The sequence below is a fragment of the Haliotis rubra genome, unplaced genomic scaffold, assembly GCF_003918875.1.
Source record: "Haliotis rubra isolate DU_JTF1 unplaced genomic scaffold, ASM391887v1 Scf105, whole genome shotgun sequence".
Classification (NCBI taxonomy): Eukaryota; Metazoa; Mollusca; class Gastropoda; order Lepetellida; family Haliotidae; genus Haliotis; species Haliotis rubra.
The window spans coordinates 1297361-1319066 of record NW_025764948.1 but is presented as its reverse complement, the minus strand read 5'-3'; the positions used below and the strand labels follow the sequence as shown (position 1 = coordinate 1319066).

The window sequence follows — 21706 nt, the reverse complement described above, 5'->3', positions numbered from 1 at the left end:
TATAGGTCACAACAGTATTAACATTTACCCTAAAAAATATGTCTTAGAAATATTTAATCTTAAGATAATTAGAATCACCCGTCTTTCCTCATTAGGCTTTAATTGCCAAGAGTTTTAACTCCCATCATTTGGTGAAGGATCATGATGTGCATGGCAGTTGTTAAGAAGATATTACAAGGCTTCCTCTGTTGTGACATTTCGAAATATTTATCATTTTCACATGTGAATCTGGCATAGCCTTTCATCAGATGCACTGGATGTGTAGTTCCATAGCTGGTATCAGCCAGTTGAGTTTGAGACAAGTATAGAGAGACTGGCTCCACGTTACTTAGGCAATGGTAGAAGAATGTAAGTCAGCCATTTACCCAGACCTAGATGTATTAGCAACACTTAAGGCGCACACTGACTTGATGATGCAGAAGGCTTTAGCTGATGATGTTGGGAGCTTTAAGTCTGATGGAAGATACAGTCTGTGTCAAACAAGCTCTTGGTGTTTCATCTTCTGAATGTTGAAAAATGAATGTATGTAAACATATATGTGTACATTTTTAAACAAGAAGAATTATGACATGTTTGTATTTTCTGGAGAAGTAGCTCATTGAAACAGACATGCTTGTTGCATAAATGAATTGTAAAACTGAGGACCAGGTTTGTCGAGGCATTTAGGGATAAAAACAATTTTTTTTTAATGAGTCATCAGTTTGATCTATGTTCTTCAATTTAATGGTTGTTGGTCCTTCGTGTCATGAACTATAATTCAATTTGAGGGTGCTTATATTTAAAACAAATTGTTTTAAAATCAACAACACATGTTTTGGGAGATTTGACAGGTTAACTATTGTTGACAATGGCAAAGGTCAAAGGTTGGACATAATATCATTGTGTCTACGGTGAATCATGTATTATAAATGTTCATATATTCACATATCATGATTAACAGTATCTAGTAGATGCATGGACAGTTTAATTTTGTTGGTGTATCATGTAGCCATCAGCACCATGATGACTTTATTGATGAACCATCATGGCCTGTGGCTGTACCTGGATATGTGCGATGCTGACTGTTGTACAACTAATTGTATAATATAGAACAAACTTTATGGATAACAACTTCTTTAATTAAAAGAAGTTGTTATCCATAAAGTTTGTTCTATATTGTACTTCCCAACTTCTAAAATGCCACCTAAAGAAGTTAACTAATTGTATGAATATACAGATGTTTTGGAATTATTATGACCGTAAAGATATTAACACAAAACATGTGGAAGACATACTTGATTACAAATCATGTGGCCTACATTGTGATCATGTCCTTTGATATTTTTAAAATTTCATTTTACAAACAAGCTGTTTGATTATTTATATTTGAGTTTGTGAGTAGGAGAATTGTGTATATACAATTTTACAAAGGCAGGATGTTATGAGAAATTCAGAGAGAAGCCTGCCTGTAAATATTTGAAATAAAAACTAGTTTATTTCATTTAAATTTATTTGATTTTGGGATTTATGAGCAGGTGAAGTAGGGACTTAAGGAGCATGATATGTGTCTGGATTTCTCGTAGATGAGATTTCAGGAAGATCTTAAAGTTATTTTGAGAAGATTGTAGGGTAAGGGCCATTAGATATGTGCAGTGTCATGTGGTATAAAATAGATAATGTGCTTCAGGGTTTCTGCTGAATTCCAGAATGGAAGTGAAGGATCTTCTTCTTGTCAAGATTCTTGAATTTAGGACTTTCAGTATTGCTCCTCAATTCCTGACTACACAAAAAAATCCACACAGTATTTGAAAAACATTCAATTTAAAAAATTCAAACTTTATACCAGCTGTTGTTTGAGGATCATCTGAACTTTCTGCTCTTAATTACAGGTATTTTTTAAAAGAAAGGAATGATTGTGCAATACTTATGTCTTAGGTTACAGTGACTTACCACATATTAACTAGATGGGGATATCCCACCAAGGACCTGAGCCAGAAATGTGTCAGTCTGACAATGTGGATCTAACACATAATACCACTATTGACAGAAACAAGGAACTAAAGGATGAGGTGTGGAAAATGATGCTATCCATATTCATATACTGTAGATAGACTACAGATGTGTGGGAAGGTCTTGTTAATATAAAAACATTTCCCTAGTGACGAGATGTGATGGTTCAGTGGGGGTCATAGTCTTATGTCATCTTCATTATCCTAGATCTGTCTGATGTAGATTTTATGGACAGATCATCTCAGGGGTTTTATTTAGCCATATGCAGATGTTGTCTAAAAACACACACAAAAAGCAGTAAGGTGGGTAGCGGCCATATGGAAGCTAGCTCCAGGGTTGGGTTACCATTCTCCAGAGTCCCAGGCTCAGAAATGGTGTGAAATTCAACAGGAATTGAGCCTGGCATCCATTGGGAACAATTGGGATGGAAGGCAATTGTTTTAAAAGAAATGAGTCTTGTTTGAAGTTGGCATTGGAGAAGGATCAAAGAATTAAGATGTTTAGTCATGTGACCCTCAGTGTAATCGCGGAAAAAAAATGAGTAATACGTTTCACTTAATCGAATGCCTCTGCCTTTAATTAGCTTCATAAACATGACATCAGAATATTGTAGGGAGTCATAAAATGTGACCAAGGCCGAATATTATTATTAAAAAGTTGAATTCTGGATTAAAGGCGGACCAACAAGTCTTTAGTCAATTTTCAGATGAAAGGCAAAACGCAGATGTGGTAGTAATGAATAAATTACTGATGGCTGCGTATATGAATATTGATTTGTAAGAAAGAGTGATTTGATATTAACAATCAAAATTGACATAAAATAATCGCCAAATTAACATCATCATGTATATTCATAGCTTTATTTGTGTTTTTAAGATTAAAATTTAAGAATTCTTTTGGAAAAAGTACTTGATTAATAGATTAAAATATCACCATATTAGTTGTGTAATGTGTTATATTTGATTTGTTTACGGGTCAGTATGCCAGTCATGTTTAACCTGAACATGTATGAATGTCCCAGATGCAGTTATTTCATATATCTCTGATATATCCCTGCAGGGTTGTGTTGATGCCTATTTACTATATCTTTTGTAATATTGCAGGTGTAAGCTTGATGGTGCCAGAGGGGGCGATAAAGAAAGGCACTGTGGAGGAGATTTACATGGCCATATGTCGGGACGACAAAGACAGACCAAGATTACATGGTTAGTCATATTGCTGTTGGGGTAGCGGATGTGGGGTGGAGGAAGCCTGGAGGTGGGGCGGGTAGCAGATGTGGGATGGGGGCAGCCGGGAAGTGGGTTGGGTAGCAGATGTGGGGTGGGGGGCAGCCTGGAGGTAGGGTGGGGGCAGCCGGGAAGTGGGTTGGGTAGCAGATGTGGGGTGGGGGCAGCCTGGAGGTAGGGTGGGGGCAGCCGGGAAGTGGGTTGGGTAGCAGATGTGGGGTGGGGCAGCCTGGAAGTGGGTTGGGTAGCTGATGTGGGTTGGGGGCAGCCGGGAAGTGGGTTGGGTAGCAGATGTGGGGTGGGGGCAGCCTGGAGGTGGGGTGGGGCAGCCGGGAAGTGGGGTGGGTAGCAGATGTGGGGTGGGGGCAGCCTGGAGGTGGGGTGGGGCAGTAGGGAGGGAGTAGAGTACTGAACGCTGAAATGTGTCTGCTTATACAAATACAGATGTAACACTTTATACTAAGGTTTAACATATATCTCCTTTGATTTAGTCAGTTTCCATCTTAATGTAAATGTTCCAAGCACCCAGGGTGCTCATTACAGTGAATAAGGTGTATTATTTCATATTCAGTGTGATGTCGGGCCAATTCTATGACACTTGTGTCTCAATCCGAGTTTTCCTGATGTCACACATCATCTGTATAACATATATAATTTCTTCATATTTTTTCAGATCGTCAAACTGTTCTGAGTCCTGTGATCCTTGTGGGTCCACAGAGTGTAGTGTTGAAAAAGCCAGTTATTTTATCTTTCCAACACTGTGCCAGTATGAGACAAGGTGGCTGGATTCTGTCAGTGTACAACAGTGGTACCCCAGCAGATGAACCCCCACAGTGGCAGGTCAGTATGCAAATTGTTAAAATGTTAAAATCTAATTAAAAAGTAAAATTGAATTTGTTAGTGAAAATGAGATCAGCATTAGTATGAAAGAGGATGAAAAATGCTTTCATATGAAGAACCACTGTTATGTGTATTGAGAAATAAACGAGAGGTGGAAAAACTGACACATTTGGAAGTGAACAAAATGCTTCTTTTATAAACCTTTATAATGAAAGGACACTGTGTGTGGCCATTTGTTTCAAAGTAGAATTAATACCCTTTCATTTGAATCACCATACTGAGATAACATTAAAGAAATATGTAATTTGACATAATTTTCCTGACAATTTCAAAGAATAACAATTGATATTAGCAAGATCATTTCACACATGACCGTTTCTGACATGCGATGCCTTTGATATAAATACATTGGATATGATTGCTCAAGCTGCTTTGTCATTTGGAAAAAAATATTATGAACCCTTTTGTGATATTATGACAGTTTGTGAGCCAGACCGTATAATTACAATGACATTGAATTAGATCAAGGCTTATATTTGTTCAGATTTGACAAAATTAATCGCAAGATGAAATTAAGATTTCACGCTGAAATTTATCAAAGGAAATTTTAACCAACATGACCGGAGTACAAACTTGCAACTTTGATTTGGGAAAACTGCTTACTAAGCACTATTCAGCAACAGATGAAGTGTATTGTTGATATTAATAATTTATTTCAGTACTAAAAATAAACATCAATTTGTTTATTAATGGATCAGAAAGCTAGGGCTTAGCCCTGATTGAAATATATTAATTGATTTGAAAAATGAATTTGCTTCTTCCGTCATTTTCTTCATTTAAGACTGAAGGTTGGTGGTATTTACGAGACAGAGGACAGTAAAACTTGTGTTATGGAATAAATGGTGTCAAAGCAATGATAAGATCAGACATGCTATATGATAATTTAGATTAGAACAATATTAAAGAATTTTTTTAATGATTGCATTTCTCGATGATTGCAGAAATTTCAAGAGGTGAAATTGCTGTCTTTATGGGTCACGTTAGGTCTAAATGGTATTTTTCACAAGACGAAATCATTAATGTGAAAATTGGTAATCATGTAACTGCCAATAAACCTGCTCGATGGAGGAAACAACTGACTCATAGTGGTTTATGGCCCTGGCCGATTTGAATCACAAAACATCAGTCGAGGGAGTAATGCAACGATGCTGTTGCGCAAATAAAAAGCAATCCATGATTGCACGTCAACAATTGAAGCCAAAGAAGGGGGTTGGATAAAAAATGTTCGATGGTCCGAGATAAAATATTGGTGGTAACGTTATTGCAAGGAAATCTCGATAATAAAATTTCCAAATAAGCTTGAGGATTTGGGTTGCTGGTCTTGTGCCTAGTGACAGCATAAATCTCCTCTGTGTGGGTTAATTAGGAAGTGGATGTTGCGTTAATTCATTTTATGATTTCTCTTGAGTTTGCCTTTGCGGTGTGGATAAACCTGTTAGAATTGAAAAGTGTAAATGCAAAGCATTGTTGACAGATTTACTGGGATCCTGTCTATAAAGTGTATTAACTGTAATCCAGATTGTGGGAAGAGAAACTCGATGCTTTAACCGGTTCAGACATGTTTGGATAAATGCTTTATCATGCATGTGGGATAATGGGTGAAATAGATAGGATTGTGTTGTGAAATGTCTGAAATATCGTAGTTGTGCCTTCAAACATCATACATGGACATATTTAGGATGTATAAAAATGGTGTATATATTTAGTCAGGAGTACGACCTTGATCTACATTTTTTCATGATAAATATGAAGTTGGTGTATATAGAATCTTTTTGAAAGGTGGTTTGAAAATAATCACCACATGTTAAAAGAAGTAAATTATATGCAATCATGTCTTTTGAATGAGAAAAAGTACTTTTAAGACTGTTTGAAAATACGATTGTCAGATATCTAATTTGTCATCATTATTCCCATTGTGTTAGTTGTACATGGCAAGCACTGTATATTATGCTTGGTCAGGTGGCCATTGTGGAAGCCTGGGGCCCTCAACAAGTCTAGCAGAAAATGTTTGAGGAATGTTTGGTCTATATGAGTGGAATTTGAACAAGATGGTGACCATGGTACTTGGCACATGGATTTAAATTGTAGTTTTCCATGTGATAGATTATACTCCAGGTGATCCGAGAATCTGACATTTTACTTTGACTTTCAGCGCCTGGTGACCCTGGGTCATGAGACGATCAACACGCCTCTGTACATGCAGCTGGATGCTGACCACTGCCATCTTGTCACAGATTCTTTGAATCGCTATGCCCTGATTGGTGAATCTGTCGGTGGCGGTCGGGCAGTGAAGATTCTCCGACTAGCAGCATTTGCTCCTGCAATAACACCCTCTCTTGATTACAGTATTAGAGTCTATGTTGTGGAAGACACACAGGATGCTCTTGAGGTAGGGCAGTTTTTCCAGTTTCATGATTAAAGATTAAAACAAAGTTGCTATGAAACATAACAATAATGTTATGTGTGATTCTGAGACCATATGTAATGGCATGTGACTCAAAGAGCATATGTAACAAGTCATGTAACTCAAAGGGAATATGTAACAAGTCATGTGACTCAAAGAGCATATGTAACAAGTCATGTAACTCAAAGGGAATATGTAACAAGTCATGTGACTCAAAGAGCATATGTAACAAGTCATGTAACTCAAAGGGAATATGTAACAAGTCATGTGACTCAAAGAGCATATGTAACAAGTCATGTAACTCAAAGAGAATATGTAACAAGTCATGTGACTTAAAGGACGTATGTAACAAGTCATGTGACTCAAAGAGCATATGTAACAAGTTGTGACTTAAAGGAGATATGTAACAAGTCATGTGACTTGAAGGACGTATGTAACAAGTCATGTGACTCAAAGAGCATATGTAACAAGTCATGTGACTCAAAGGACATATGTAACAAGTCATGTAACTCAAAGAGCATATGTAACAAGTTGTGACTTAAAGGACATGTAACAAGTCATGTGACTTAAAGGACATGTAACAAGGCTCATGTAACTGAAAGAGCATATGTAACAAGTCATGTAAGAGCAGAGATATGCAACAAGTCTCAGGCAACTTGAAGGGAGAATACATCCTGTCCTGTCCTACGTAAGTCCTGTGCACTTCTTAGAGTATATGTAACAACTCCCTTGTAACTATTGATCATATAAAGCAAGCCACATGCATGTCTAAGAACTAATATAGAAACCATCCTGTGACTTGAAACTTTTACCTCAGTTGACTACCACTGTCTTGTACACCCATTTGTTTCTTAAAGCTGTGAATGCTTCTATATCTAATGTTTTTCAGGGTGTCCTTCAAGTAGAGCGAAGACTTGGAGGTCGACTCCTTGACAAACCAAAACAGATTCCATTCCAAGATGGCGGCAACAATCTTTGTCTTACCATAGAAGAACTCTCTCCAGGGTGGAGAAGTAAACTTGCTGCAAACTATCAGGTACGCAAACATTGTGGACGTCCTTTACTGGGTGTCCAGCGATTGGCTGACAAGGCATAGTAAGATTCTGTTGTGTTTGGTCAGGCTGATGTGGTTTACATCAGCCGGCTTTCATTTCACATGGACTGCATCCAGGGCTGGATACAACTACACAATTAAATTATAGCTTAACTAGAGGCAATTAGGAGCCAAAAGACAAATGGACAGTACATTAGGTAAATGTTCTCGAAAAGTAGAAATATATTCAGTGAGTTTGTTTGTTGATGTTGCAAGATTACTTTGATGGCCCGATCACTTGAAAAGGGGAAAAAACTATCTTGAGGAGAGTTTGTGATGTAACGAGTGTCATATTTGCTTTTAGGAAAGTTTGTGATGTAACAAGTTTCATATTAACTGTATCATGACCAATTCCTGTTACAACCGTCTACAGATGATATAAATAGGTACAATTTACACCTAAAAACACATCTTTATCTCCCACAAAAGAAAATTTGTTCAGCTGTTTTGTTGATATAAGGTAAAAAGTGTACATTTGTAGATAAATTGTTGATTTGTGTGTGTCAAAACATATGTTACCTCAACAAATAGTCTAAATAAACCGCCTCTTGCCAACACAGTTGATCCACGAGATAGGGGCAGGCACAAAAACTGTCTACAGCAGAACCACTAGAGCATCGGTCGGCTGAAGGATACTGTTGCAGATCATGAAGCTCTGTATACAGTGCAGTTGCTGTGATTATTTGTACAGGCAATCAGCCTTCCTATGAATCTCATCATCTAATGGCTCATAATGGCTCGCGTCGTGTATTTATTTGTCTCACTGAGCTTTCAGTTGTATGATGTTGAGGGTGTATCTATAACTCAATGTAAGTCATTTTGAGATGTTTTTCTGACTATTCTAGGAATCATTTGTTTTACTGTTTTCACTGTAACCAACCAACAGATGTATACATATACATATACTCATGAAATAATTTTCTTCTTGCTTCAGTTTTAATTCTTGTTCTGACAAAAATATATTTTCTGCAACCAATAAAAAATATGCTGAATTAAATGCATGATCAGAATATGCAAAAACATTATTTCTTCAGAACCAGAAGTGATATATGTTTAAGGCTGAAACAAAAATAGAATGATATATTATAAATTCAAAATCTTACATCTCTTTTTCTTTTCAATCATGTTTTTTGGTGTTGTTGATTAACATGCCTAAAAACCTTTGCTTTGTGTAATTGCATAGTTGTTGAATTCCAATAATTGTGTATGCAACTCACCAGTTTAGAGTTTTTGTCTCAATTAAAATTTCGGGCTTTGATGCTCCCTTGTGTAAAAAACCTGTTGATGTATTACACCAGAGTTACCTCCCCTGGGATGCAGGAAGACAGATTACCTGCCTCATACTATGTGACAGCTTAAACACCAATTTGATAACCCATCAATTTCCTCTAAATACAAGCTCGAAACCTTCAGCTTTTTATCACTCAACTTTGTGACCTCTTTGAGTATAAGATTGGACTCTGCCTAGTGAACACAGCTTATTTCAACTGAAATTTTGAAATATTAGGATTGTTGTTTGATGAGAAAAGCTTTGGTTAAAAAAGCATCCTTATTTGATGTAGCTGAGGGGATTTGAATATGATTACATCAGATATCAGAGGCAGTTTCATCAAATTTGATACAATGATGCATGTTACTCAGATTTGTTCTATTTGAAAGCAATTGATCATTTTGTGTTTTTGTCTTTCTTACTTAACGTTTTACCCTTTCTGGGCTTTCCTGTCAGTTCATTTGACCGCCACAAGGCAGATTTGCCCCATGCTGGTAATGTAAGCTTTGTCATGTGACCACTGAAAAATCTAAATATGATTCTAATTATATCAGTGTAACTGGGGTGATGCATATATATCTTTTGAGGAGAATTGCTGTTCATTACTGGTAGTCTCTATGCATCCTCTGACAAGAATTCATCATCTCCTTAAAATTGGTTCTGACAGTTGTATGCACACAATTTGTAATCAACTGATTATGTGATTTTGATATGAAAATTTCATAATTGGTTTGATGTCTTAGTATTTATTTCCGAAAGATGTAACAGACCTTTGACATTTCTCTTTTAGTGACAAATATAAAACAAAGAAATTTGATAAAACTAGACAAAATATTTTGTTAGTTTTCAGATATAGAACTCTTATGATATGATATAATCTGTACAGCTATGTATAACACTGTATGAGAATGAGATGTTTAACCTTAGTAGCACCAAGTAAGTTCCTGTCACAAATGTGCTGACCATATGACCAAACTTTAACCTTTAAACAGACTTCCAAAATTCTTTTCTGTCGAAATTAACTTCCTCTGTGCTTCCTCTACTCCCAAGACAGTTTAATGGAATGATGTATGTAAATATTATCTGGCCAAGCCACTCAGAGTACATAACCGTCTGTGCATATCTTTGAGGCTAAGTCCTCATTGGTTTATCCTAAACCAATATATTTAGTTCCGTTTCGGAAATATTGTTTCCGATATGTCAACCTTGTTCCATTGCTCGATTAAGGGGAATTATTTGTTATACACTGATAATTAATAAAGACCAGTGTGTTAAGAGGTGGGAAGCTCTGTTTGACCTTCTCTGTACATCTGGGGTCATTGTGGTGAACAATGTTAGGTAAACACAGAGGTAGGCATCGTATGAAAATATGGGCGTGGGAACTCAGGAGAAACTAGCATCTTTGGTTGTCAGTGTAGACACTGCTAAACGCATAACTGAAAAAAATATGTTTCATGCAGTGCAAAAATGATTGCTACTATGATAGTTTCAGAGAAAAATTGACTTTTATTTCTTTAAATTAGCTACAGATGTCAGAGAGTGGAATAAACTCATAGTGACCTTTCAAATAGTTTATAGCTAAATAGCAATGAGCATGCTGTTATTTTCCGTTGCACGGAGATTAAGGTGCAGGTTTTCTTGGATTTATCTTTCAAAGTTTGTATTTTGGAATTGAAATATTTCCATTTTTAGCATTATTTATGAGTTTATGATGTGGAAATGTTTGAATCTTGACCCTCAAATGACATCATTATACTTATCTGTGTATTTTGATCCTTTTGATGTTTGGATAAATAATCAGCACATCGGTAATCATGGTGATAATTATGGAAGTGTACCCATCATATTTGTTATCAGTCATCTGGAATGCTACCAGTTATCATGAAATGATTCTCAGTTTGGTCCTGTCTGATGACATTTATAGTTAAAAATGTTAAAATTGCTTGTTAAAAAAGTTTAACATCAGCATCTGTGTAAGGGTCAAATAGTCAGAAAGCTGTTTCATGATATCAGACGTTTAACACTGTTTATAATGGCAAGCCCCGTTTGCAGTGCAAACAGGCCCATGGTAGGGCCCTGGAGAGAGTTTCTCCATTCTTGTAATAATGTTTGGATTGAGAGATGAAATGGCTGATTTTCAGGTCACAGGTTTAAGAAAACAGCAGGATGTTTGATAAATCTCATGACCTAAGGCATTAAAAATGAGATGATAGGTTTGACTGACGTTAAATATGATTTCATACGCAGCATTAAAATAGTTTAAATTCTTATTAGCTCCATGGGGCAGGTAGAAGCAGGTTTATTTGGATGATAAATTAAATTGAATTGGGTTATAAATTTGTAGATAAGTTGAATTTTCAAACTTTGTAAACTATAAAGGACATATTGTGCAAAGCGTCAGCGTGGAATAAATTTGAACATGCTTTGAAATGGGTGTTGTTGGTTTGAAGATAGGGTATGATTGAGAGGTGACATTGGATGAAAGGGATGAACAACCTGTCTGCTGTGTTCTAATCTGTCTGTTTGATTTCAGGAAATTCCATTCCGACACATTTGGAGCGGAAACCAGAATAACCTGCACTGTTCGTTCAGCCTGGAGTTGATAGACCGGTCTCAGTACAAGATCAGCTGTAAGATACAGGTGTATCAGAAAGCCATCCTGAGCAACAGACAAGTCCTGCAGATTGTCAGCAATCTCAAAGAGGTGAGACACTGACTGCTTGCAGTGAAACACGTTAAACACTACACAGTGTATAGAACAAACATGCTTGTAGCCAACTGATCAGAAACTATGACTGGTTTGTTTCGTATTTGCTCCGGAAACTTTCTGCATATTTTGATTGAAAAGAGTATAACAAACTTCGGTTACAATGAAATAAAATTAGTGGTCCATTTGAGTTTGTTGTGATCATAGAAGACAGTGTGTTGTCTGTGATCCAGTATGTCATCAACGCAGTGCTACGTTCAAGGTTGTTGTCTGGTGTTTGTGGATCTATTACTGCACACAGCAATATGCCTTAAGTGTAACAACAGATTGTGAATAATCAGGTCTGGACCAGACAATTCAGTGATTGATATTATGACCAATGATCCCTGTCCTTGGGCCTGATGACAGGCTCTCAACCAGGTCACAGAGTCTTAGGAACATGGTAGCATGGTGACTGGTGGTGTCACAGGGTCATCAAGTTCCTACTGGTAGCTTTAACCTGATGGGTAAGATTGGGATTGTCAGTTAAATTGATAGAGTATCCCATGGGACAATGAACTCCTAGTGTGTAAACTGACATTCGAAAATATTACAAAATCATCTGATTCATCCAATGAGTCAAAACCTGGTGAAAATCCTCCCCTTTATGAGATGTAGCATAGAAGTGTATAGAAGCTCGGGGCAGACCAGCATCATCTGTCAGAACAGCATCATCTGTCAGAGACTATCAAAGACTTCTTTCCCTCCTGCCTAAGATAATAAACCCACAAACAAGCAGTCTTGTTGTGGGAGAACATAGCATGGATTTGTGCATCAGCTGAACATTGCAGCTTGGCTTCAGGCTGCTGACACACTGAATAAGAGGTCCTCATGGATCCCTCTTTACCTGGGGCAGGTAACTGATAGCATGGATCCCAGTGGACGTTAGTTCAAGGGGACTGGGAGAACCTACAGTACAGAGACACATTCAGTGGTCTTGTAGCAAACCTGGTGTGGTGTATGTTTCCACCAGCACCTGGGTAATCATGGTGAAATATTTACAGTATTTATGATAGGGTTTAATCTGAATCATATGAGTTTATGTTAATGAAAAGTAATGTCATATGATTTAGGGGGAATATGAGACTTCTATACATGCATATATTTTATGATACTTTTGAAGAAAAACAATTTGATTTATGTCAAATATGAGACTGTTATTACCCCTATTACATGGGTAAAATGCTTTTTTAACTGAATTTCAACCATTAATATCAGATTGTATTCACAGAATGGTTAGGTATTCCAATAATCTCATGTAGAGCATCTCCAGGCTGTTATCTTAATTCGGGAGGCGTGGTGGCAGGAGAAGGTTTTCATCACTTAATGATAGGGCTTTGATGTTTTATCAGATCTTTGATATCACTAAAATGCTATAAACTGACAAAGTTTTTTATCTTTGAATTAAGCTGCTAGCTTAAAATCTTACCCAAATTTGCAGTAGGAAAAGATATTAGCGTTTTTTTTCTAGACCCCATATAAAGTTTTCATGTAACCTCATGAAACTCAACTGCCATGCCAGTGTTGGTCTGAAATGTAAAACACATGTACATGGGAACAAACTGTCTGTCAAGTTAGCTAATATTATCCCGGAAATGTTTTCTTTTTGGCATAAAAGATACATAATCATTTATATAGCAGTTTTATGCCCCTTGTTTAATAAGGGCAAGTCTGAGAGGAGGGATTTGCAATATTTCCTTGGAACTGTTTGTGAAGTTTATTGAAAGTCTAAAGTTTAAAGTAGTAGCAAGTGCAGATGTCAGTGTTCAAAAGGATGCTTGAAGTTTCAAACAGACTTTATTGTGTCTGACAATAATGTTCAGATTAATATCGAGAGAGGATGTGCAATATAGCAACCATTTTGCATTCCTTTCAACTCCTAAGTATGTTTTACATATCTAAGAGAATATAAGTCTATAGTCTACTTGCATTGGCATAAAGCATATCTCAGTGTAATTTAACAAATTTCCTTTGGCTTTGATTGATAACTGAAACTAGACTGTAAAATTCATATCCCATCTGCACTGAATACTATTTTTTATATCTAAAGGAAAGAAGATTTAAAGAGAAGTTTTTAGTTTTCAAACATGCAAAATTTCACAAAAATGCCTTATCCTCTTGAATGTAGGTTCTGAAAAACTGTGAACCTCTTCTATATCAGTAGGTTCTGAAAAACTGTGAACCTCTTCTATATCAGTGGCCACATCTGTAAAGGTTTTAGACAGCTTTCGGTGTTTTTACCTGCCTCATATGCAGATTTAGAAAATGTTTAAATCAATATTTATCATTTGCAAAGGAAATTAAGAACTTTGACCGAAGTTACCTCATTTTTTCCTTGGGTCTACTTGACTCGGATCCAAAATAGACAGAATTCCGACAAACATTAACAGAAGTTGAGAAGACTCTCCACTTTTGTAATTGCTACTGTTGTTTTGAGACAACCCAGACATAAATCAGGTTTTAAAAAAAATATTCTTATTTTCAACTGTGAAGAGGCTTAGCTGAAGATTTGGGTGGCCTTTGGGTGCAGGGTTTTGTACTTTTCTAAATTATGCACATTGTTCAAATTGTTTTGCTGGTATTTGGAAGTATTAATAGTTTTTCATTCTTGCCTCTGCAGAAAATACCTTCCTGTCCAACTCCATCTGGTACCTTGAAAGGCCGGTCGTCAACGGTAACGACTAACTCCTCTGGAACCAGCTCTGGGTTTAGCTCCATGGTAACACTAGATCCATCAGCACAGGTCTTCAGGTTGGTATATTATCACAGGTTTTAAACAATGTGATGAAACGTTCTTCGTTTCCTCTTATAGAGTATCTAACAGTCCAGGTTTCAGAGTAATCTTTGCAAATAATTGTCAGGAACCCTGTGCTCTCTATGGAGGAAACACGGTAATCCTATTAGGCTAAACATTCAGTTGCAGGAAAGTAGTATCCAAGGTGATTTTTCGTTTTTATTAACGAAGGAAATTTGAATGAAGAGATATCAAAAGTTATTCAAATTTGTAATCTATTTGAATAAAATGTTATGTGTTTTTGGTTTTTTTGACATATGAATAATATTTTGATATGTCTTTTCTTTAGAAAGCCAACCACTCATTTCAGAAAGACACTCTTCATATTATTTTATTCAATGAGTTTATAAGGATACATAATTACTCATACAAACATCTTAAGGACATGCCCAAAGAAGTATTGCTTAAACATTGCTAAATCGTTAATGCAGTGGTACTGTTTATATCTTACATTTCTTTGATGAAACGTATCTGGTAGAAAGACAGTGATATTAAATCTCTAACGAGTTGCTTAACGAGCGAACCCACATGGTGCTTGCATATTTCTTACATAACAGATAAATAGCCTGCAGGAAAACATTACTCATATTACAGAGGCCCAAGGGCAAACAGTACATGATTTAACAATAAAAATACACACTGATCTAAGGCAAAGTACTTCAGCCATCTTGCCGCCATGAAAGCACGACTTTTTATATTCACAAAGAAAATAAATGTATAGCATGTATCCTCTCTTTTGGAGGTTTCTGTTTCTTTGGAAGGGTGATTAATTTGTGGAAAGCCATGACAACAAAGACTGGTTTTTGACGCAATGTGGTTGCCCTATCATATTTGAGCCCCCTTCACCATCTGTGTGATATAAGGTCAACAAATATTCACATTTGTTACAGACATTCGTTTTGATGTGCAAGTAAATATCTGCACCTTATTGCTTTGATGTGTCAAGGAGTGATGTTCCAGTAGTGGAGAGTTTGTTGTTGCGGACATACATTAGCGTGGATGTCTGCTCGTGATTAAAATGATATAAACAGACCAAATTGCTTAATTTTCTACATCCTATGCATCAAAGTTTGAAATTTCACATGCATAAACTTTCTTAGATATCTCTTTTGTAGTTCATTAGGATGGGCATAAACACTTCACATTTCACTGAGCTGTTGCAAGTCTTTCATCAAGACTTGAAACAAAAATATAGGATGCTGACTCTAATTAAACTTGTCAACATTATCTTCATCTCCTTATTAATCTATCAAACAAGATGTAAACTGATCTAACCTAATGCCATGCCATTATAGAGGGGGGACCTGAAGTATGTAAAGATGATTTCTTAACTCTAGTCTCACTGTCTGTCAAATTGTTTGTAGCCTGCAAATTTTGTTACCTCACATGCATCAAGATGTTTTTAATCCATGTAAAGTCAATAAGATTCTTAAGCAAGTATTTAACCAAGATGCTGTGCTCCATGGGCATCATGATGTGGCTGAAATATTGCCCTTGTGACGTAACAGTTTACCTCACTCATCAGGGGCGCAGTCATGATCTCAGCAGCATGTCAGTATACCTATGTTGTAGTCCTACAGCAATTACAGGGATGTTAGTTTGTGACTGTCATAAGCCTGTGTTAGCTTCAGTCAGATCATTACCTGGCAGTAGACACTTCACCATAATGTCGGGCTGTTAAAACACCCTTGTCTCTTGAATATTGTGTTTGAATCAAAACTTTATAATTGTAAGAAAGAGTCAATAATGAAGACAATAGCCTCAGCACTAAAACTTGACACTGAAAGAACAAGTAGCTGAAATCTGGTCTTTGGTACTACAGCCTTCAAATGCCACTTAAACACAGAGAGACAATTTAAGTTAAATTTAAAAACATGGAAAAAAAAAGTTGTGCTGCCACCAACTGACCTGCCCCCTGTGGAAATTCTTGGCTTCCTCAACTCTTACATCACACAGTATTTAGCTTGTTCAGGGTAAATAAATGGGGCTGTTTGTTTTATTAATTCTCGAACTGTTTCTCCGATCAGGTTGCCACCACACATCAAGGCCCAGCTTTGCATGCTGTTGGATCCCCCCAATTCCCGCGGCAACGACTGGAGGATGCTCGCACGCACCCTGTCGGTAGATAGGTACGTATCAGTGGCCACAGAGATACCATGTCATATGACAGATCCAAACTTTTTCTGACAAAGGAGAAACACATGACGTGTTTTTTTAGGACAGGTGTAGAAAAACGAGATGACGTCATCGCCAACTGGTACCACATCTGGCACTGTTGTGCCGTGTTTGTGTGTTGTAGGAAGTGTAGACTGTAGACTGTTACACCTAATGGAGTTAGTATCTCATGTTTAAGGCTACTTATACTTTTCCTCGCTCTAAGGATTTTAAAAGAAAAGGGTCAGAAGGTTGGAACAGAGTAGGCCTATTAAGTTGGTTTTTGTATGCTTGTTGAAACGGTTAATCATTTACATGTATACGCTGGCCGTTCATGCAGGAAATTGTGTTAAGTATGTCAAATCATTTTTCTTGTCAGCTCGTGTATCCGATGGCATTTCTTACAAGGACTGGTTTACATTCAGGCGATAAATGACATTTCATCTTTCCAGTTTTATTTATCACTTTCACTTTTTGAAAAGTTCAAGGAATAGTGAAACAGCCATTCAACAGATGCATCCATTTTGTAAATACATCCGTGTATTTATTTCAAAAGGCGAGCTGAGCCTGTGTTTTTGATCTAATACGCTGTAACTAAGGAGATTCATTTTGGGATAAATTTATTTCTGTCATGTTGAAGAAAATGATATGTAGGTCTTCAGGAGAATGGAGAATATAATATAGCTGGGTTAAACGAGAATGTTTTTTCATATTTGTGAATAATTATAGTAACTTGATAGGTGAATAAGCTGTGCTACTTACAGGGCCCTTTCCATAAAGTTATCTTACTGCTACCATTATCTTAAGCCTATGTTAAGGTACAGGGCCTAGATTTTCAAAACTCCCTTACCGCTAAGATAGTCATAAGTGCCATACATTAACATTAACTTTCGACTATCTTAGCACTAAGAGAGCTTAAAAATCTAGGCCCAGAAGTATAGACAGTCATGACAATAAGATCATTTTGAGCAATGCTGCCCTATTAGACAGGATGATGTTTCATGAAAGTCTTTTAGTGCTAGAGCTGTTGTGAATCTACATTAACATAAAGGAATCATGATTGTCATAGCAACAATAGTGCTTTGTACAAAGGGGCCATGTTGGTCAGGGGAGGGTTTTATAACAGCCTCTGGCCTCCAGAATTGTCTTGCATCAAGTTAAAGCATACAAGTTACAACATATTTACAGTGCGAAGTTTGCTTTGTGAAACAGGGCCCTTTTGGCCAGAGCGGGTTTTGTAAAAGCTGTCTTTTGAGAAAACTGTTGTGAAGTATAAGTTTAGAAGTTTATACAAGTTCACAATGCTAAGTTGGCTTTGTGAAACATGGCCTGGATTCCGCCCATAGCTGGGATGTATAAAGGGGAGGTGCAACTACATGTTGTCCCCATCAATCACCAAGGGAGTTTAGATGCTGGTATTTTCTAATGTTTTTCTTAGATAAGAATCTACTAGAGCAACAAGATTTGACTGACAGCATTCCCTCACAGTGAAACCTTCTACACGAACACACTGTCGCCTATCACACTGACCATAGTTAGAATGTATCAAATGCTAGAATTGTTTCTCCTGGATGTTTTGTCAGCATGAGAGAATGTAAGTTTGGAGACAGAGTTGAGGAGTTGTATTGTCTCCTGCCTGTCTGGGATGACGACATGGACAGTGATGCCACGATGACATATTGGGAGAGTTCAGCACCATTAAACAGGTGCATTTCCTACAAGGCTTTGTGTGTTCAACACTGTAGAAAAAACTAGATTGTAGTGTAATGTGAGTTGTGAACGGATTCTTTTGTGTGTTCCTTTTGCATATAAGCACCATCCTACATGTGGGGTCGAAGCAGTTTCTTGCAGGGGACACTGGGTCTAGGGATATTGTTGTACACTGTCTCACAGGAAGAATTCCCAGTTTGGGTTTAGCATTGTGGGGTGAGGTTTGGTGGTAGTTGAGTTGGTGAGATGGACTTGGGGGTTAGGATGGGTTAAACTTGGGTTGTGAGGCTAGAGAGGTTGGGATGAACTTGGATGGTGAGATCGGCATCATTATGATAGGGAAACGTAGACTAGCACCTGGCCCAGACTAGTTAGTGTTGTCCCCAGTCATCAGTTCCAGTCTCACTAGTCTGGACTAGTCTGGACTAGGTGAACCAGTCACTTAATACAACAGCAGAGAGTCGCAGAACTGGGTCAGGAAGCCATGGCACACTGCCTGACCATGCAGACTGCTGGGCACTGGTTGGGCACTGGTTGCCACCCCAGGTGCTAATGATAATTATGAGTACCTGTTCTAAGCCCAGATCAGAAAGAGGAGTGGTTGGTAATTAATTATTCCAACACTGGCCCCAGAAGGGTGGATTATAATTAAGGGTGGGAACAGCTAGGATTGTAGCAGATGGTGAAATGATGTGATGATAGATGAGAATGGGGCTGTCAGGTGGTGCTGGGGTTAAGTTTTAGTTGAGCAGACAGAAGATGATGGATGAATTGGGGTATAGAGTTTGTAGTGCTAATGTTGGAAGGAGAAAAATCTCTGTAAAGATTACCATTGATTTTGGTCTGGGTTGTGATGAGGTCTAGAACTAGATCCTCATCTCCTCTATGACACAGAATTAATGTATGTAACTTCTTTTTGCAGGTATATCAACTTCTTTGCCACAAAGCCAAGCCCAACTGAACACATCCTGGATCTGTGGGAGGCCAGGCATCGAGAAGAGACAGCCATTACTGATCTTATGAACGTTCTTCGCGTGATGGGCCGAATGGACGCGGCGGCGGTCTTGGAGAAGGACATGGGAGCATGGTTATGATGTGCCCCCACCTCCTGTCATATCATCTCATTGTGATAACAAACTGCAGTTTGGATCTAGCACAAACATGTGGAAATCGGTGGAATCGGTGAAAGATGGAAAATGGTGGAACAGCTTTAGTCGTGTGTACAAAATGCTTTTCCCGGATAGCCTGGCATTGTGTCAGAACTCATTTGTCGACACATTGTGTTGGAGCTCTCTTGTTGACACATTGTCTCAGAACTCTTTCGTTGACACATTGTAACAGAGCTCCCTTGTCGACGCAATGTGTTGGAACTCCTGTTGACACATTGTAACAGAGCTCCCTTGTCGACACAAAGTGTTGGAACTCCTGTTGACACATTGTAACAGAGCTCCCTTGTCAACACAACATGTTGGAGCTCCTGTTGACACAATGCTTGAAGCAGTGCTGCTTGTTTTGTATGTTTTGTGCTATATCTCCAACATCTGAAACTGATATTGTGCTATGAAGGTGCTATTTTGAAGTGATTGCCTTGAACTAAGGGAGGTAACCATGACATGGATTGCTCAGAAGGTTAAAGTTATGAATTACTTCCTGGATGGTCGGCCACTTTGACTTCTGATTTGTTGAGGAGAAAGGACTCGTACTTCAAGGTGCAGAAGTGAGAGATCAGCCTCTCCAGTATTAATCTGATCCAAAGCACATTATCATGGCAGTAGAACAAAGGCAGTATTTATGAAAGAACACAGCCACCTAACTGGATGGACATTCATCTCATATATTCTGTGTGCCTCATCGGTAGAACTAAGTAGAAAGAAAGGATGCAAAATAGAACTAATCTAGGATGTGACCAATATCATACCTCAAGGTGTTGCTATTCATATTACATGCATGCCCGAACTGCAGGGCGACATAGCCTTTATTCTACAACATCAAATGTGTCTGGACAAATAATGACCTTAAGGTCATCCTAGTTCAAGGTCAAACATTGACCTCAAGGTCATCCTGCAGACAATTTCCTTGCTGCAGGGAGATATATGCAATGTGCTTCATTTGCATTTCTACTTGCTGCCATCAAGATAAAAAAAATGAGACTGAAAAAAAAGACAAAAAAGTTACTCTTGTGCAAAGACTTCAATATTGGTATGAATGAAAGCTTTATGTGGGGATGTATGTGTGTCTCTTGCAAAGACAAACCAGCTTCGACTGGAGTCTGATGTTTGTGATCTGGTAACCATAGCAACTGCTCTTGGCTTACCATAGTTTGTAGAAATATTGCTTTTGTATATTTATGTTGTCACGGCAACCAAAACGTTTGAGCTTTTTATTTATAGTGCCATGTGCAGTGATTACTGCACGCAGAGGACAAAGTAAAGCTGTTGGTTTTATGTATACACTGTATCTATGTGGTCATGCTCAGAGGCAAACACTGATTGGAGTGGTAGGAAAGTAGCATGGCAGTTAAGTATTATGTACTGCTTTATTGTACTGTTAAGAGAAGAAACTTCATGCATCATTGTCTACAATCTGGATACCCATTCACAGAAACAGGTTATTTCTTTCTTTTTGTCTTCATAATTGAATGTTTAAAATTATCTTTTAATTATATTTTTCTTGTAAATTTATTTAAATTATTGTGCCCCTCTGTGTTTCTCCACACATAAAGTGTTTGCCCGTGAGTCATGACAGTAAACCATTATGAGTCTGCAGAATCTCAGCATGTATCAAACCTCATACACCAAGAACAAACATAGGCATGAAACACTGCAAGTTATAGCTTAAAACGACACAATGCTCTGTGTACGTTAAGGCCAAACAAGACACCATGGTCTGTGTATGTTAAGGCCAAACAAGACACCATGGTCTGTGTACATTCAGACCAAACAAGACACCATGCTCTGTGTACATTCAGACCAAACAAGACACCATGGTCTGTGTACGTTAAGGCCAAACAAGACACCATGGTCTGTGTACATTCAGACCAAACAAGACACCATAGTCTGTTTACGTTAGGCCAAACAAGACACCATCGTTTGTGTATGTTCAGGCCAAACAAGACACCATGGTCTGTGTACATTAAGGCCAAACAAGACACCATGGTCTGTGTACATAAAGGCCAAACAAGACACCATGGTCTGTGTACGTTAAGGCCAAACAAGACGCCATGGTCTGTGTACATTCAGACCAAACAAGACACCATGGTCTGTGTACATAAAGGCCAAACAAGACACCATAGTCTGTGTACGTAAAAGCCAAACAAGATGCCATGGTCTGTGTACATTCAGACCAAACAAGACACCATGGTCTGTGTACATAAAGGCCAAACAAGACACCATAGTCTGTGTACATAAAGGCCAAACAAGA

The 21706-nt window shown here is 37.8% G+C and overlaps 1 protein-coding gene across 1 annotated transcript in view; it reads left to right on the top strand.

Annotated features, from left to right (window-relative positions):
• The window catches only part of LOC124276348 (netrin receptor UNC5C-like), a 73785-nt gene extending 52233 nt beyond the window's left edge, over positions 1 to 21552 (top strand). Inside the window, exons 13-20 of the mRNA XM_046711992.1 lie at positions 3093 to 3194; positions 3889 to 4055; positions 6268 to 6504; positions 7409 to 7555; positions 11416 to 11586; positions 14249 to 14379; positions 16450 to 16551; positions 19209 to 21552. Coding sequence (XP_046567948.1) covers positions 3093 to 3194; positions 3889 to 4055; positions 6268 to 6504; positions 7409 to 7555; positions 11416 to 11586; positions 14249 to 14379; positions 16450 to 16551; positions 19209 to 19380 — 1229 coding nt within the window. The 3' untranslated portion in view covers positions 19381 to 21552. The remainder of the gene's footprint in view (positions 1 to 3092; positions 3195 to 3888; positions 4056 to 6267; positions 6505 to 7408; positions 7556 to 11415; positions 11587 to 14248; positions 14380 to 16449; positions 16552 to 19208) is intronic.
• Positions 21553 to 21706: the final 154 nt, after the last annotated feature.